Here is an 18,958-nt window from a genome sequence, read left to right as displayed (position 1 = left end):
GTTAACTGCTAGAAAACTCGGAGCCAAACTGTGGCCTCCTGAGAGGAAGGTACAGTCTTCCTGAATTTGGGGAATTAAAGTCATTCCCAAACCCGCCTATTTTCCTACTTTTTTTTTTTAAACATTATCTTTCAAATTGGATTTATCTAACTTTGCACTTGTACAAAGTACATGTACCAAAACATGTACTTTGTATGCTGTGTCTTTACAACAGGGTAGAGTTTAAGTAAATACAATGAATAAGTTCTCCCACCCCAAAGGCTAACATGGCAGATGGCGATGGAGATGGCTCCAGTTGGTGTGTGCTCTGTGTGTTGGAAACAGGGAAGGTGGAGTCTGCTTTCCCTTGTCTCCAAACGTGCTAACAGTGAAATAATATTAGGAAAACAGTCATTGCTATAGTGTGGAATCCAAACAGAGACAAGCCTGTTACTGAGGGAACAGCATGTTTTCCTTGTGGCATAGTCTCTGAAGTCACAAAGTCCTCATGTGGGTCCCAGAGGAGAAGGGGAGGAGAGGCCAGGAAATTCATGCCACGAGGTCGAGTGAAGGGCAAGGAGGTAGGAAGCCTGAGACCCAAGTCACCTGGGAGAAGGACTGGATGCTTCCGCCACCCATGTGTAGTTTTTATCGGATTCTGTTGCCTCTTTCTGGGAAAGTTGCTGCAGCAGCAGTCCCAGTTGCTCATGTGCCTGGAGGATGAGGGTCTGAGCTTTGGCTTGGTTTGGTGTCATCACTTTATGTGGCCCAGACACACATGAGATCGCAGTAAAGTAGGAACACTTTGGGTTTTTTTACTCTCTGAGGGGTCCTGCTCTCCCAGCTCCTCACTCTGAGCCCCTTTGGTAGCTTGTGGTCTTGGCAGCACAGCCAGGGTGGACACACTCACCAGTTTGGTTCTGGGGTTGGGGGGCACCGCCACGATTGAAGACTCTGCCTTGTCGCTTGATGTGCTGCCAACTCAAGAGCCAGCTGGGCCCCTCATCGCCCACTGGAGTTTGAGAAAGAGAACCACAGGTTGGGCAGTCATTAGTGAGGGAACGTCAGACTGAACTCCTCTTCCCGGGCACTTGGTCCTCTTTCTCTCAACTCTGGGCTTCCCTGGTAGCTCAGACCGTAAAGAATCTGCCTGCCAAAGCAGGAGACGCGGGTTCCATCCCTGGGCCAGGATGATCCCCTGGAGGAGGGCATGGCAACCCACTCCAGTATTCTTGCCTGGGAAACCCAATGGAGAGAGGAGCCTGGCAGGGTACAGTCCATGGAGCCACAAAGAGTTGGACACAGCTGACACCTTCCCTTTCCCTCACGTCTAGAATTTCTCCAGGTCGGTTGGGGTCCACAGTCCTGGCTGTTGCTCCAGTTTGGGTGACAACCAACCCAGCCTCATCATGACTTCTCAAGTCTGCTTCATGTTTGGCTCTAGGCTTGGTGCCTGACAAGCCCCCTGCACCTTCCCGGGAGCCCAAGGCAATAGTGTAAACTCCTGGGGGGACGCTCCACCTACAGCCTATGCACTCGCTTGAGCACACCGGGCCTTGGCCGTGGCTAACATGGTGAAATCTAATGCTTCATTCCCCCCGCCTGCCCCCCAGCTGCGGACAAGATTGAGTGCTTGCTTTGCACCTCCTCCTGTCCCTCAATAGGAGACTTTTCTTTGGACCTAGCAGTGAGCTTGGCATGCAGCTTCCCTCTGCTGGAGCACTCCCCTTGACTTGGGCTGGGTTCTCCAGCTAAAGGCCAGTGCCTCCAGCATGTGATGGTGGTGCCCTGAGTCCAGGTCAGCAGAGATTCCTAAGTGGCAGGGCCCTGAGCTGAATAAATACATACGTGCTCATGGACCTCTGCTTGGCCAACACTCACCCTGGGCCAAAGGCTCAGAAGGGAAGTTTACCTTTCTTGGCTCCAGACTGCTCTTTGAAACTCTGGGGTACCAGAAGCTCTTGGGAGTTGAAGCCTCCTCCCTGGCTGTGGAACTCTTCTGGCGGCGGCCAGGAATAAACAATTTCAGCGACTCGGTTGGCAATGGAAACGACTCTGGGGTCCGCAGCTGAAAGAAGACAAAACGGTGCTGACAGGCCCTGCCCAGAACTTTGTCTGGCTCATTGGTATGCACGGTTGCCCGAAATGAAAACACCAGGCCTAGAGGGAAAGGAAATGGCCTGGGGCCGGGCAGGAGTGTGCGTTTGGTGGGGTGGTGGCATTCTTCAGAAAGCCTGGGCAGTTGCCTGGCAGAGGCTGGGATGGGGGAGGGGCATGCAGGAATGATTTCCACCTTGAAACAATTACCCCTCTGCACCCTCTTTTGGAAGTCTTGCAAAATTAGGGTCCCCTTGCCCCTTTGCAACACAAAAGGCAGTGCTCAGTTCTTTGCTTGAGGGAACGCTCATTACGCTTTTATTTTTATTCTTTTTTGGGGCATCCTTTATATCTTGGAGAGCTGGCCCCTATGCACTTTGGAAGGCATTCAGCAGTGTGACAAGCCTTTGGGGGCTGGTCACTGAGGAGAGAGAAATATCCCTTCTCTCGGGCTGTATTCCTGACTCAAGCCCATTATCAAGGAACTTCCCTTGCTGGTATGGTCACGTGTCATCTTCCCCGCCTCCACGCCTGCTGGGAAACATGCAAAAAATGTGGATAGGTAAACAAGGACGCATAAAATCTAACCCATGAACCTCAAGAATTTACAATCTGAAAAAAGACTTATGTCAAATGTTTGCACATGTAACTGGAGAATAAAGCATCTGGGGACATGAAGTCTTAAATGGCTCTGGCCCCCGAATGTCATGCCCTGTGAGGGACAAGTCGACTTGGCCCCTGGTGGAGGATGGGGTTGGGGTAGGAGGGCAGGCAGTATTGCTGAGTTATTTGGGAGTAAAATTTCATTGTTAATCTGTCACTACGTTCTTAACACGTAGAAGCTTGTACAAGCTCTGCCTTTGATATGGAGCAGTTGTATCATGTAATGTTTAAGAACAACAGTATTTAATTCATAAGACTTGTTGACAGTAACGGGTTTGGGCCAGAAGGTCAGTGTGCCCAGAGGAACTCCCAGACTTTGTCAGTCAGGATAGATGAGCAAGGCAAGGCGTGGGTGTCATGTGAAGAGCTGGGTGTGACCTCCTGAGGAGCTGCCAGGTGATGTCTGATTCTCTTTCCCCAGATTCTCCCATCACCCTTCCTGGGTGTTCACTGACAGGCCACTGATGCTCTGTCCACAATGCCTTCCTTTTAAAAAGAAGGCATAATGCCTTCCTTAAAAAGCCACTTTTTTCATGGTGCTCCATCCATTGGGTTCAAAAACAGATCAGCAGTGGATTAGAGAGAGAAGAACTGGAGAGGTTAAGGAATGGAGGATCAATGCTTTTCCTTTCCATTTTACAACAATCCAACCAAAAATACTTTCACACTTTTAAATCACCTTACTGCAGTCCAACCAGCCTCCTCGTGAACGCCAGCTGCCCACGCAAGGAGGTGGCAAGAGGCTGGATGCCCAAACCAGTGGGAGCCTTCCCTTGTGTCCATGGGAGGTAGGAGAGGAAAGCGTGCACGCCTTGCCTCTCTAACCTCATGCAGTTGGTGGGGTGATCAACATGCTCTTTTCCATGGAAGAGTCATGCTCTGCCCACCTTGCCCTCAGAGGAGGCAGATGAAGACCCTCATGGCTGCCCCTTCCCATCTCCCAGCCTCCACCACGTGGTCACGAGACCACTAGAGGACACAGAGGTGGTCCCCAAGCTGACTAATCTGTGTGTCTGTTTCTATGGATTGGAGGAATGCAGACAAAATATGTGCAAGAAAATCTATAAGTAAACACATTTTGAAACTCAGGTGAATTAACCTGGTTAAGATTCCCATTCTAGGGACTTCCCTGGCAGTTCAGTGGTTAAGATTCTGTGCTTCCACCACAGGAGGTACTGGTTCAATCCCTGGTCAGGGGACTATAAGATGCCACATGCCTTGCAGTATGGCAAAAAAAAAAAAAAAAAAAAAGAAAATTTCCATTCTAATATATATATATATATATATATATATTTTAAAGATTTCCTTCTGGTCAGAGTTGGTCTGATCTGATAGGCAAGGAAACACTGGATGGGGGTGGAGAGAAAATGGAATGCTGCCCTTCTTTGGAGTTTATTCTGGGGGCTCATTGTGCAGTTAAGGAGAGCAGGAGAGTAGGGAAGGCATTTGGCTTGAGGTTTTTCTTTTAAAGAGAAAGGACAGGGCATTTGGGAGAGAATTCCATATAGGGGAGTCTGCTATTTCCTACCTAGTATCCCTTTTCTTTATCTTCCTTAGTAACAGACCCCTGAAATGTCAGGGGCAGCTGACAGAACTACATTTCTCAGCCTCTTTTGCAATAAGGTGTAGGCACTGAGATGTAAGAAGTTGGCTACAGTTTTACGAAAGCTCTCTAAAAGGGAGCGGAATTATCTTGAAAGATAAACTTTCGTCCTTCTCCTTGCTTCCTCTTTCTCCCTGCTTAGAATGTAGACACGATGGCTGGAATCTGAGCAGCCGTCTTGGGGTTTAAGGTGACTTTGAGGTTGGAAGACATTAGCTGAGGGGCAACAGAATGGAATCCTTAAAGACTGGGGAACTGGCAGATCAAGCCTGAGCTGCCAAACGGTGGTTTTCTTTTATAGGAGAGAAAAATAATCTCTATGTCAGTGAAGTTACAGCAGATCACAGCTGTGGAGGAAAAAAGAGACTCACAGAAAAACTGGGTTGGTGTTTCTCAAATTGGTATTGCCATTTGTTTTTCTACATCCGAAGGCCTGTCACTACTAGACTTTGGTCTTGGGACATAATCTCATAGTTCTTAGTCCAGCCCGGTGTCTGAAATGGCAGCACAGGCTAAACTGTGACCTTTAGTTAAAAGAACCCAGGGGACACCAACTACTGAGTTCTGATTTACATGTGGCAGAAGAGAAATAGAGGGCAAGTCCCTCTTGGGTCACACTCAGCATAGAACCAGCTAACCACCGTCATAATTACCTAAACAAGAAAGCAGAGAGAGAGAAAGGGGAGAGGGAGGACCAACTTACGTGAATCATTAAAGCTAAGCCTCCTTAGGAGATAACTATTTCTACTTTTGTAGGAATATCTATAGGTCTACACAGAGATCTGGAAATTTCAGAGAATGGGCAAAGGTCCAATGACCCTTCAGTAACCTTGAAATACAGAACACTGTTTTCCTCAGGAAAACCAGAAAGTTAAAGTCTGTAAAATCAGGACGAGCAGAAAAACCTATTTATGTGCCTCTAAACTTCCCTGGTGGCTCAGATGGTAAAGCATCTGCCTACAATGCGGGAGACCCAGGTTCGATCCCTGGGTCGGGAAGATCCTCTGGAGAAGGAAATGGCAGCCCACTCCAGTACTCTTGCCTGGAAAATCCCATGGGCAGAGGAGCATAGTAGGCTACAGTCCATGGGGTCGCAAAGAGTCAGACACGACTGAGCGACTTCACTTCACTTCAAACTGTTCGATGGGGCTTCCCAGGTGGCTCAGTGGTAAAGAATATGCCTGCCAATGCAAGAGACACAGAGACCTGGGTACTATCCCTGGGTGGGGAAGATTCCCTGGAGTGTAGGAAATGGCAACCCACTCCAGTATTCCTGCCGGGGAAAATGCCATGGACAGAGGAGCCTGGCAGGCTACCGTCCGTGGAGTCACAAAGTGTCGGACACAGCTGAACACACACACAGGCAAGCAAGCCAAACTGTTCTGTTTGCTCTGGACCTCAGATCCCACCCCCAGCAGAAGACCTGGAGGGAGGAGGATTTCCTCAGATAATCCCAACCTTAACTTCTCCTCCCTAAAGTTTACAAGTCTAACAGAAAATGGACGTTTCCTTGAGCAGCCAGTGCTCTAAAGCTGTCATTGTGTGCGCTGATTCTCCAATAAGCCTGACAGTCACAGCATTTAAAACTTGAGACATTACTGCCACCTGTTGACTAATTATTGACACAGGCCAATCAGCCCAGCAGGAGAGCAGGTTTCTTTTAAAATCTGGGCATCAGGCAGAAGATATGGTTAGAGGGGAAGATGTTTATGCCTAGGTCTGTGGATGAAGGGCAACACTGTTAAAGCCTTTCATGAAAATGCTCTGTTCAACACAATGTGTTTTGTCCCACTGAAAGAAGATTTAGTCAAAATGCTTCTTGGTTGTGTTTTGAGTGGCTTGAACTTTGAAATCCCTTTTCTATATAGCTATCTGATCTTTCCATCCACCTTCAAGAAGCCAAGGTACAGATGGAAAGGCAGAGGCCTAGAGATGGGAGTTGACTTCCCTCATGAAGAACAGCAGCCTGAGCACATCTAGGGATCTTCCCTTTGTATTGGTCTCTGGCACCGAGAATTAGAAATTTGGGCAGCAAGTTTAATTATAGATGGTGGAGCCAGAAAACCAGTCCCATCACCCTTCACCATCAAACTTTTCCTTTCTGCTCAGTCTTAAGGAAAGTAGGACAATTAGGATTGAGTATTGGGCTTCCCTGGTGCCTCAGTGGAATTGGAGAAGACTCTTGAGAGTCCCTTGGAGATCAAATCAGTCAATCCTAAAGGAAATCAACCCTGAATATTCATTGGAAACAATAATATGAAGCTGAAACTTAATTTGGCCACCTGCAAAGAGCTAGCTCATTGGAAAAGACCTTGATGCTGGGAAAGATTGAAGGCAAAAGCAAAAGAGAGCAGCAGAGATTGAGATGGTTAGATAGCACCACTGACTCAGTTCACTTCAGTCACTCATCATGTCTGACTATTTGTCACCCCATGGACTAGCACACCAGGCTTCCCTGTTCATAACCAACTCCCGGAGCATGCTCAAACTCATGTCCATCCTGATGGACATTGAGTCACTGACTTGATGGACATGAATTTGAGCAAACTCTAGGAGACAGTGAAGGACAGGGAAGCCTTGTGTGCTGTAGTCTAAGGGGTTGCAAAGAGTCAGACATGACTTAGCGACTGAACAACCAGAGTGGCAAAGAATATGCCTGCTAATGCAGAAGACACAGATTGGATCCCTGATCTGGGAAGACCCCATGTGCCGTGAAGCAGCTGAACCCGTGCACCACAAGTATTGAGCCTGTGCTCTAGAGCCCATGTGCTACAATTACTGGAGCCTGTGAACCCCAGAGCTTGTGCTCAGCAATAGGAGAAGCCACGGCAATGAGAAGCCTACAGACCCCAACTAGGGAGTAGCCCCCAGTCTCCAAAACTAAAGAAAAGCCTGCATAGAAATGAAGACCCAGCACAGCCAAAAATAAAAAGTAAAAACAAACAAACAAACAAAACCAACAAAAGAATTGAGTATTAATAGGTTGGGAAGCTGAGTTTCAAAGAGTTCCCTACCTAAGGGTGGGAGGAGGCAAACCCTCAGGCACACAAAGGGAAAGAAGGGGCTGTGGGAGAGAAAGTGCAGTTGGTTCCCCAAAGCTTACCTTTGTGCTCTAAGTGCTGGTCCATGCTGGAGCGGGATCTTGGCCATTTCGGACTCCGAGGACGGGCCTGAGGTCCCCCCACCCTCTGTCCCTGGGCACGGATTTCCGGAGGCGAGCTCTGGGAGTCCTCCTCCTTCTCTGCTACCCCGAAGAGGGTCCTCCAAGACGACTTTTTCTTGGTGAGGTTTATGGCCTTCTCACTGGATTGGGAATTTCTGCAGGGCCACGGCCCCTGCGTCCATGCCTCATTCACTGGCCAACTCTCCGGCCCTTTCTGGGACAGACTCCTTGTTCTTAGGAGCTTCGGTGAGAGGACGACAGAAGTGTTCTGGAAGACGTGGTGTTTGACATAGAACTCCAGGATTTTGTACTCCAAGCTGTCTGGGTCCTCATCATCCAGAGGGATCTCTTCCAGGTCACAGGGGCTGGCAGTGCACATGGTGGGGCTGCAATGACAAAATCCACATGTGTCCTTCCACCTGGGAGCTACCTACTCTTGGTAGGAAAGGGGAGATGGGGTGGAAGTAAGTATTTACTGAGCACCTATTCTCTTTGTGGTGTTGGAGAAGACTCTTTGAGAGTCCTTTGGACTGCAAGGAGATCAAACCAGTCAATCCTAAAGGAAATCAACCTTGAATATTCACTGGAAGGACTGATGCTGAAACTGAAGCTCCAATGCTTTGGCCACCTGATTTGAAGAGCTTGACTCATTGGAAAACACCCTGATGCTGGGAAAGTTTGAGGGCAGGAGGAGAATGGGGGTGACAGACAATGAGATGGTTGGATGGCATCACTGACTTGATGGACATGAGTTTGAGCAAGCTCAGGCAGATGGTGAAGGACGGGGAGGCCTGGTTTGCTGCAGTCCATGGAGTCACAAAGAGTTGGACACGACTGAGCAACTGAACAAATTCTCTTTGTGCTGGGAGGCAGTGGGTAGCCAGAGATGGAAAAGCCAGGGTTCTTTCTGCAAGTTCAGATTTGCGGAGATGAGATGTGTACATAGATAACTCCAGACAGAGAGAGTGAGCTAGGCGCTTGAACAAAGATACAAGAGCAAACACAGGAGGTGGGGGAGGAACAGAGAGCTGCAAATAGAGGCAAGTGCAGGCTCCTTGTGGCTGGATCCTGGGGCTTAGAACAATCTGGGCACAGAGCAGACCACAGGTGAATTTAGGTTGTGTCCCTGGGCCCTGCAACCGGACCCTTGGACCGGGCTCCACCCACCAGTAAGCGGGCACTAGCTCCAGGATGTGGTTTCACCCACCAATGGGACGGCAACAGTCCCAGGGACTCCTGAACCCTACCTCGATCCTCTAGTTAACTCAGCAATAACCTGGGTCTCCCTGGGATTCTGCAGTCAGCCACCTTGTGACCGGACCCTGCCAACCAGCAGCTGGCAGCCTTTGCACAAGGCAGGGCCTGACATCCAACTGGGTCGGGGGCCAACCAAGCCTACCAGACTGCCCATGGTAGCCAGCCTACCACAGCAGAAGGACCCATGTAACCACATGGGGAGCACCCTTGGAGCATACAGTGATGAGAAGGGAGTGAATTCTGGGATGCAGAGAACGTTTCGTTCAAAAAGCCATTTCTCTAAGATCAGGAAATGTAACGAACCTACTGGCTGCATAGAAATAAGAACAAGTTAGGTAAAATGATGCAACAGAGGAACATATTTCAAACAAAGGAATGAAATAAAGCCTCAGGAGAACTGAGTGATGTGGCAATAGGCAATCTACTCAAGAAAGAGTTCAGGGTAGTGATCATAAAGATGATGCAAGAACTGGGGAGGAGAATGAATGGAGAGTGAGAAGTTAGAGGCTTTTGACAAAGAGTGAGAAAATAAAAGAACAAACAGATGAAGAATACAAAACTGAAATGAAAAATACACCAGCAGGAACTGACAGTAGAGACTAGATGATACAAAGGAATAGATTAGTAAGCTGGAAGACAGAGTAGTGGCAATCATTAATGCTGAACAGAAAAGAATGAAAAGAAATAAGAGTTTAAGAGACCTCTGGGACAGCATAAAGCACACAAATATTTGCATTTTAGGGATTCAGAAGGAGAAGAGAGTGAGAAAGGGGCTGAGAACATATTTGAAGGAATAATAACTGAAAACTTCCCTACCCAAAACAAACAACCCAATTGAAAAATGGGCAGAAGACCTGAAGAGACAATTTTTCAAAGAAGAAATACAGATGGCCAGTGGGTACAGGAAAAGAGACAACATTGTTAATAATCATAGTTGCCTACATTCATATCTCATTAATTATTGAAAATAACAGCTAATTCTTTTGTTACTTCTGCATCTAATAGCTGAATTGTTCTGTAAAGAAGAATTTTACCTAATCAGTTGTTTGGTTACTTCTCTATTATTTTCTATCATAGTTATACTTTCTGTTATTAATTTCTAACTTGGGCTTCCCTGGTGGCTCAGATGGTTAAGAATCTGCCTGCAATGCTGGAGACCCAGCTTTGATCCCTGGGCTGGGAAGATCCCCTGGAGAAGGAAATGGCAACCCACTCTAATGGTGAGAAAATATGACCTGTATGTGATACAGTTTTTGAAATCTGTTGAATCTTGCTTGATGGTCTACTGTATGGTCAGTTCTCAAAAACACTTCATGTGTGCTTGATCAGAATATGTGTGCTCCAGTTGTTAGGTACATTGCTAAATGTGATTATAAAATAAAGCTTATTAATTATATCAAAAGTATCATTATTCATCAGAGAAACACAAACCAAAACCACAATGAGATACAACCTCTCACCTGTCAGAGTGGCTCTCTTCAAAAAGTCTACCAATAGCAAACATTGACAAGGATGTCAAGAAAAGGGAACTCCCATACACTGCTGGTGAGAATGTAAATTGGTGTGTCCACTGCAGAAAACAGTATGGCTGTTTCTCAAAAAAATAAAAGTACCATATGACCCAGCAATCTCATTTCTGTGTATATATCCCCCCCCAAAAAAAACACTAATTCAAAAAGACACACGCACCACAATGTTCACAGCAACAATATTTACAATTGTCAAGATGTGTAAACAACCTAAGTGTCCATCAACAGATGAACGGATAAAAAGATGTGGTATGCATGTGTACACACCCACTCCACAAGGCAGGGCCTGACATCCAGTTGGGTCGGGGGCCAGCCAGCCTGCCAGACTGCCCATGGCAGCCAGCCCGCCACAGCAGAAGGACCCATGCAACCACACAGGGAGCACCCTCGGAACGTACGGTGATGAGAAGGGAGTGAATTCTGGGATGTGAAATACTGTTATATAAACTATAAAAAAGAATGAAATTTGCAACAGCATGGAGAGTAAGTGGAATAAGCCAGAGAGAGAAAGACAAATATTGTATGATATCATTTACATGTAGAATCTCAAAAAATGCAACAAACTGATACATATAACAATAAAGGAACAGACTCACAGAGAAGAAACTAGTGGTTACCAGTTGGGAAGCGAAAAGGCGAAGGGGTAAGAGAATGGTAGGGGACTTGGAGGTACAAACTATTGGGTATAAAAAAATAAGCTACAAGGATATATTGTACAGGACAGGGAAAATAGCCAACATTTAATCATGACTATAAATGGAGAATAACCTTTAAAAATTGTGAATAATTGTTATACATCTGAAGCTTATATAATATTGTACATCAACTATACCTCAATAAAAAGAATTTTAAAACCTATGAAACACGGGTATGTGGACAGAAAAAAAAATTGGCACATGTGAATCACTTAAAAGAGTGCATAAAAGTGAAAGTGTTAGTTGCTCAGTGGTGTCCAGCTCTTTGTGACCCCATGGACTACAGCCCACCAGGGTTCTCTGTCCATTGAATTCTCCAGGCAAGAATACTGGAGTAGGTAGCCATTCCCTTCTCCAGGGGATCTTTCCAAGCCAGGGATTGAACCCAGATCTCCTGCATTGCAAGGCAGATTCTTTACCAGCTGAGCCACAAGGGAAGCCTATATATGACTATAGAAAACTATATATATATATATATATATATATATATATATTGTGTGTGTGTGTGTGTGTGTGTGTGTAAAGTATACATACCATAAGCTATGAAGCCTGGAACTTGGCTGGCTTTCCCAGCACCTAACATAATGCTTGACAGATGGTAACTTCTTGATAAATATTTGAGGAATGAAAGAAAAATGATATAGTGCTGACAGATAAAATATGAGACATCTAGTCAAATCTGAATGTCAGGTAAACAACAAATAATTTTTTAGTAGTCCCAAATATTGTCCCAAATATGCTTACACTAAGCATGTCTGTTGTTTATCTGAAATTCGTACCTAACAGGGCCTCTTGTATTTTTACACAAATCTGGCAATTCTGTGATTAACAGGTGCTGCTTATAAAAATGGAGCTCTGAGATTGTTGGAAGCAAGTAAAGTGGACCCAGGTGGAGACTGAGCGACCCAAGTCTCACCAGAGAAAGAGTGGTTAAAAAGTGAGAGGAGAGCGGGATGTGTGGTTCCAGACTTGGGGGAGTGACCCGGTGTAGAAGGCGCCAGAGGGCAGTGCTGGAAGGCCCCAGGAGAGCATGTACACGGGTTTTAATTTGGACCTTCCTTTTGAGTTGGACAGCTCTGGATGCCTTAGGCAGGACATACACCTGGGTCCTCTAGGAAGCAAGGCCTTGAACTTGCAACCAGAATACTATGCTCTGGAGAAACCAGGTAAGTTAAACCAAACCAAACCCAAACCTTTCTAATGTACTGTGAAGACTTTAACATTGTGTGTGTGTGTGTGTGTGTGTGTGTAGTGTGAAGACTTTAATAGTGTATGTGTGTGGAGTAGTGTTGTTGTTGGAGAGAGAAAGGGCCTGACTTCTTTAAGAAACCAGTTTTCTAACTATTGATTCAGGAGCAACATCTGAAAAGAGGGGAAAACCTGAGGTCAAGGTGGAGAACACAGCCCTTCCACTTGGTGAAAGAATAAGTTTTTGTGGTTTTCCAGGTTAGAAAGCATTTGAGTGTTTGGCCCGACCAAGGGCAAGAGAAGCAGAGGGCCCGGCAGCCCTCAGGAGCGGAGGGTAGTCAGGCTGGGCAAGTGCTTGCAACTGAGTCGAAGTATCAGTTAAGACATGTTGGATGTGCTTAACAAGCGTAGGGTATTTTTCCTATTAATCTGCATTGGGAATGAAGTGGGAGCTGTTAAATGGATAGTGAAGTCTTATTTTAAAGCAAAGCAGTGACTTTCTTTATGGCAAATTGCAGCCCTTCTGCTCTTTGCTGTTCCTATTTAAAGTCAAGCTTCTAATGAAACGTACAGGTGAATTTTATACATAACGCTGATGGAAATGAAGACCTGGGTGGGGCCCTAGAATGTAAGTTCAGAGCCAGGAGTGGAAATTATGAATAGCTGCAGAATAGCAAGCTTGTTATAATTGAGTGACTTCAGTGGCCCTACCCTTTTGACCCAGTCTTTCTTTATATACCCTCTTTCTTATCTACAACAAACTCTGGCAGACCTATTCCCCAAAGCTAGGTTACACAGCATCTTTTCCTGGTCTCTTTTCTTTCTTGGAGACTTGCTTCTCCCCGCCCCGCCCGCACCCCAGCAACCCCCAAAGTGGTCAAAATCCTCTGGGTCCCCAGTGGCGGCTCGTCCCCTGGAAGCACTGCAGAGCTGCAGCTGACCTCCAGGATCACAGGATACCCTGTAGGGATTTTTCTAGCTCTGGATTCACTGGTCAAGCTTAGATTTCGCTTCTCTTTCCGTCGCAGGGTTGTAGAGCAATCAGCCTCGCGCATGCTTTGTGATTCCAGCGCCCAGAGGCTGTGACCCAGGAAGCTGGACAGAACTCTGCCCTGGCCTGTCCTGGGTATGAGGGGCATGAAAGACCCCTTGGCCCGACAGACCTAGCCACAGAGCTGACTTCATGGCTCTGGACACACCGGCAAGGCCTGAGTGTAAGACAGGGGGAGGACGCTCATCCCAGAGGGACGTTTGCAGACCAGCTGATGAGCTGGGTTTTGTCTGGTTGTCTAGCGCCTCTCCTTTCGCACCCTCTGTCCTCTCACAGGCCACCCGTCCCCTTTCTTCCCTGAACTTCAGACCTTCTAGCATCCTTCTCTCTCCCCCACTTGTCATTTCTGAGTAGGACACGGTCTTTAATCCTAAGGGTGAAATGAGGTAAAATGCCTTACTCTCCTACTATAGAAGCTAAAATAAATTGAGAGAACCTCAGGTCTCATGAATTAAACACAGACTCAGGCTCTGATTATAGAGCAGGCAGGGAACTCAGGAGGGAGCCTTCTAGAGGGGAGGGGGAATTCCCCATTTCACTTGCGCCTGGTACTGAAGGAAGTCTCTAGGAGGACTAGACCTGGTGCCCAGAGATGCTCGGGGCTCAAAGTCAGGGACTCCTGTCCTCAGCCCTTTTGTGCTCTGGAGGAAGGAATTAGTGTTTCCATGGGCTTCTGTCATGCTATCACATACTCAGTGAGACAGGCCTGCATAATATTAAAAATGATTCAGCCAGTTATATATTCTTAACTCCCCCAGCCGTTCTGGAGCAAAGGAGAAATGAAAGGGAAACCTAAATGTCTCTCTTTCCCTTTCCTGAAAACCCCTAATAAACTCTACACTTAGCTTTTAGTTTTAGATTCTTTCTTTTGCTTCCTGAGACTTACATGATCAGAACTCCTAAACAAATGTAGTAAACATTAGGTTTACCAGCCCCCAGCACCTAATGAACCTAATGAACACATCCAGGACTGTAGTTTCCCCCTCCACCCCCCACCCCCACCCCACCACGTCCTGCTGGGAAGGCTGAATCTCTCCAGGTGTTACCTGGTCTTCAAGCTGTCAGTGGTTGCTCCTGCTTCGGGTCAGGTGGCTGTAAGGATATGTCTATGCCTGAGTCTCTCTCCACGAAACTTAAGAGGAAACTGTGGCCTAGTCTTCCTGGGTCCTAATTTCAGAAGGCCCTTGTGATCTAAGACGCCACCGGAGTGTAGCCCGTTCAGGTTGGGACTGAGGCTGGAGGGAGGCTTATGAAGGGAGTCACTTCCTTGTTAAGCCCTGCCCTCAGCTATTTAACTGAAGGAGGGACTGACCTTTGCCCAAGTAATTTGACTCTAGGAGTTCTGCATCTTTATTAAGGACTCTCACTGCCCTTTAGGACGGGGACAATTATGTGGGTGCCCCCCCCACCATAGGACTTTACTTTTCCTTTCATCAGCTTCAATCAAGTTGAATCAACCATGTATGTGCTCAGTTGTGTCCAACTCTTTACGACCCCATGGACTGTAGCCCTCTAGGCAAGAATACTGGAGTAGGTTGCCATTTCTTCTTCAGGGGATCTTCCCGACCCAGGGGTTGAACACGCATTTCTTGAGTCTCCTGCCTTGGCAGGCCGTTCTTTACCAACTGTGCCACCTGGGAAGCCTTCATCAGTTTAGCAGATGTTTACTGATCACCTCTGACAGCAAAACCTACTTCTCTTCTGATTCTAAAAATACACATTGGAGAGTGAGCCTCAAGAGGGAGAGGATATATGTATAATTATGGCTGAGTGACGTTGAAAGACAGAAACCAACACAACACTGTAAAATTTAAACAAAAAAGCACATTTGTTGTAGAAAACTTGTAAAACAAACAATAGCATACATAAAGACCGCCATGATCCAGTCATCCAGCGATAATTAATTAAAAACTTGGTATAATTCCTTCCTTCTGTGACAGTATCGCTTTGCTACCCTTGAGGTGTCTGTGTGGCCCACTGCCTGTTCTCTGCATTCTGCCCTCAGTCATGCATCTACCAGGATGCTCCCCTGAAGTCATGTGGACCACGTGACCCCTGCCCCTTGTTAAGAAGGAAACAACAGGCCCCAAATAGAGTCACTTGGGTTGGGCCCACGGCAGCAGACCAGGACTTGATGCCTAAGCTGATTATAATTTCAGCCTCCGAGGAATGTGGTTCCAGCCAAGTTGGAATTTCCTGGTCAGTCTTGGGAAATCTGCAGATGGACCCTTCTGATCCCTTCAGGAGTGAGGCCTTGCCTCAAACAATACATCTTTGCTGATAATTTCCCTTTTTCCGCTCCCTTGCTGCCTTTTAAACACCTTTCCTTTTCTGCAGCTCAGTAGAGTTCCTCTTTACTTGCTAGATGGGATCCTGCCTGGTTCATGAATCATTCAGTAAAGCCAATTAGAGCCTTAACAGTTGACTTTTTGTTATTTAACAGATGTGACGGCAGCAGAGAGTGAAGAAGACTCCTGATGGCTTCAAAGACAATGAAAAACACTGGTGAGGTACCTGTGAGACCCTTTTTGAGCTCACTGTCTTTCTGAGGGCTGTGGGTAATTTCCCTCTTGGTTGTTGTTGTTATTATTTTTTAAAGTCTTTATTGAATTTGTTACAGTATTGCTTCTGCTGTTTATGTTCTGATTTTGGGGGCTCTGAGGCATGTGGGATTTTAGTTCCCAGACCAGGGATTGAACCGGCACCCCCTGCATTGTAAGGTAAAGTCTTGACCACTGAAGCAATAGAGAAGTCCCATCCCTCTCTCTTCGCATCCAGCTCCCGATCTGTTTGGCATATGGAGGAGGTCAGCTTCTGCTGGTGAGTGGTTCTACCCCCAGCCAACTGAGTTAAGCTACCAGCCTTTCAGACAATTCGCAGGTTGTAAGTTGAAAAACCCCAGCCCTTGATTCTGTCCGTGTAGAGCCCGCAGGCTGCAGTTTCACATGTTAAATCCCCACTGTTGGGTCAGTCCTTTTGCCTGGTCAAGGTTCTGTGGAAATTGTTGTGTTCACAGGGCTTCTCTGGGCCAGGTCACAGAGGCATCTCTTGGTCACTGCTGGTATGTCAAAGTGCACATGTTTGTCTTGTTTTATGTAAATGCTATTGCTAGCGGGGGTCTCAGAGGCCAAAAAGCTGCAATAATTGGTGGGCACAGGTGAACCATTGCTGCTTAAATAAAAAACTCCAGTGTTGAGACAAGCTGGTCTTGGAATAGGTTAGACCTACAGAAGGTTACCTGCCAACCTCAGGGAAACTTCTGTGCAATGAGCTGTACTGTAAAACACACAAAATACCCAACCCAGCTTCACACCCTTTTAGGTTTTCCTGTGGCTCCAAGTGACCCAAACACTTAGCTCACAGAATCCTTATATTCTCTCTCTTTTTTTTTTTAAACTTTTTACCTTGTATTGGAGTATAGCAGATTAACAACGTTGTGATAGTTTTAGGTGGACAGTGAAGGGACTCAACCATACATATACATATATCCATTCTCCCCTAAATTCCCTTCCCATCCAGGCTACCATGTAACATTGAGTGGAGTTCCATGTGCTATACAGAAGGTCCTTGTTGGTTATCCATTTTAAATATAGCAGTGTGTACATGTCCCTCCCAAACTCCTTAACTATCCCTTCCCACACCCCCCCAACACCCCAAACTCATTCTCCTAATGAGTCTCTTTCCATTGGATTCTTAAAATTCTAGAGTCAATTCATGCCATCTTCTTAGTTCAGTTGCTCAATTGTGTCCGACTCTTTGCAACCCCATGGACTGCAGCACGCCAGGCTTCCCTGTCCATCACCATCTCCCAGAGCTTGCTCAAACTCATGTCCATTGAGTTGGTGATGCCATTCAACCATCTCATCCTCTGTCGTCCCCTTCTCCTCCTGTCTTCAATCTTTCCCAGCATCAGGTCTTTTTAAATGAGTCAGCTCTTTGCATCAGGTGGCCAAAGTACTGGAGTTTAAGCTTCAACAGCAGTCCTTCCAATGAACACCTAGGACTGGTTGGATCTCTTTGCAGTCCAAGGGACTCTCAAGAGTCTTCAACACCACAGTTCAAAAGCATCAATTCTTCTGTGCTCAGCTTTCTTTATAGCCCAGCTCTCACATCCGTACATGACTACTGGAAAAACCATACCCTTGACTATATGGACCTTTATTGGCAAAGTAATGTCTCTGCTTTTTAATATGCTGTCTAGGTTGGTCATAACTTTCCTTCCAAGGAGTAAGCGTCTTTTAATTTCATGGCTGCAGTCACCATCTGCAGTGATTTTGGAGCTCCCCAAAATAAAGTCTGCCAAATTGGTCTACAGAGCTCCTCAAAAGCTTCAAAATAACTTTATTAAAAATCTTATTATGGAAGGCTAGGGAAAAATGAACTACACAGGAGATAAGAGGTACCACCTGTTTCTCCCCACTGTCCGTCCTTATGTGAAAACTCACATTTTCCTGATTCTCTGAACTGCCTTTCTGTTGGAGAGACCGTTAAATAGTTACCTGTTAAAACCTCCCAAGGTGCAGATGAGTAATACCTAAGAACAGTACCTCTTTAGGTATTGTTCATTCCTTGGTCAAAGACAAAATGAAGGGCAGTAATTAAAGAATTTCCTCAATTCAGGAAGGTCCTTGTATTTTTTTTTTTAAGAGTTCAGAATCCTTATTGGGGCGTGTGACTGCAGGCTGCCAGTTCCTCATCAGCTTGTACAGTATGTCAGTAGGATTTGGGAAGCCTGAAGACAGATGCAGGAAGCAGAAGGCATAATCCCAAGGATAATGGAGATTCTCTCCAGCATGGTCCCTTTTTTTTTTCCCTTAATATGAGCAGCTTATTTATTTGTAACATTTATTTATTTGGCTGTGCCAAATCTTAGCTGCAACATGCGGAATCTTCCAGCTTTTGAAGTTGCAGCATTTGAACTCTTACTTGTCGCATGTGGGATCTAGTTCCCTGAACTAGGGATCGGACTTGGGTCCCCTTGCATTGGGAGCACAGAGTCTTGGCCACTGGACTAAGTCTCCAGGTGGCCCTTTTATGACCAGATAAAGCTCACAACATAGAATTTGACCTTTTAAAAGCCATCTTAAGGTCTTCCCATCCACAAGGATTGGTCTTTTATTCAAACATGCAGACAAAAGAATGGTGAATTTGTGGCAGACTTGAAAGCCCTCTTTGGAATGGCTCTTCCTGGGACATTCTGATTATCTCCTGAGATCAGTGTGTTGATAAGAAAAGAGAAAATAGGGTAGAAGGCCACTGACCTGATTGAACTCATAACCACTTTGAAAGGACTCTGGACCAAGATTATAAAGATCCTTCAACAGCTCCAAGGCTGATTGGAGCTAAAATAACCTAAAATAACACCTGATTTCCCCACCTGGCTCCCTCCTAGAGCTCCACCATCCGATCATGGCCTGAGGATTGATGTTTCCTTTGTAATTAATTGGGGCAATGGAAAAAAAGATTATCTTCAAAGATCTATGCAATTTCCTCGAAATCCACTCAAATGCCCCCAAGGAAGGACCCCCATATGGCTCCTCCCAGGACTCATTCAGCTCTGAGGGACTCTGAGGTAAACTGCTACCCTTAAACAGCCAAGAGGAAATCAAAATTAACTGAAAATCTTACCAAATTTTGGTAGATACCAGGGCTAGACTTACTACTTTAAATCCCACTCTCAGAAATCTCTTAGTTTAAAAATAAGGTTTCCTTGGTGGGAGTATCTAGTGAAGT

The 18,958-nt window shown here is 46.1% G+C and overlaps 1 protein-coding gene across 2 annotated transcripts in view; it reads right to left on the bottom strand.

The window, feature by feature from the left end:
* The window catches only part of BCL2L14 (BCL2 like 14), a 38,619-nt gene that overhangs the window by 8,360 nt on the left and 11,301 nt on the right, over nt 1–18,958 (bottom strand). Inside the window, exons 1-4 of one of the 2 annotated variants that reach the window (XM_070453634.1) lie at nt 14,272–14,457; nt 7,446–7,891; nt 1,892–2,047; nt 890–991 (exon numbers count right to left, since the gene is read on the bottom strand). In XM_070453634.1, coding sequence (XP_070309735.1) covers nt 890–991; nt 1,892–2,047; nt 7,446–7,884 — 697 coding nt within the window. In that variant the 5' untranslated portion in view covers nt 7,885–7,891; nt 14,272–14,457. Of the gene's footprint in view, nt 1–889; nt 992–1,891; nt 2,048–7,445; nt 7,892–14,271; nt 14,458–18,958 lie in introns of those variants that run through there. The other variant, XM_020888630.2, reaches the window with a different exon arrangement.

The sequence above is a fragment of the Odocoileus virginianus genome, chromosome 23, assembly GCF_023699985.2.
Source record: "Odocoileus virginianus isolate 20LAN1187 ecotype Illinois chromosome 23, Ovbor_1.2, whole genome shotgun sequence".
Taxonomy (NCBI): Eukaryota; Metazoa; Chordata; class Mammalia; order Artiodactyla; family Cervidae; genus Odocoileus; species Odocoileus virginianus.
The sequence above is the reverse complement of the archived record's forward strand: the minus strand, read 5'-3'. Positions and strand labels throughout refer to the sequence as shown.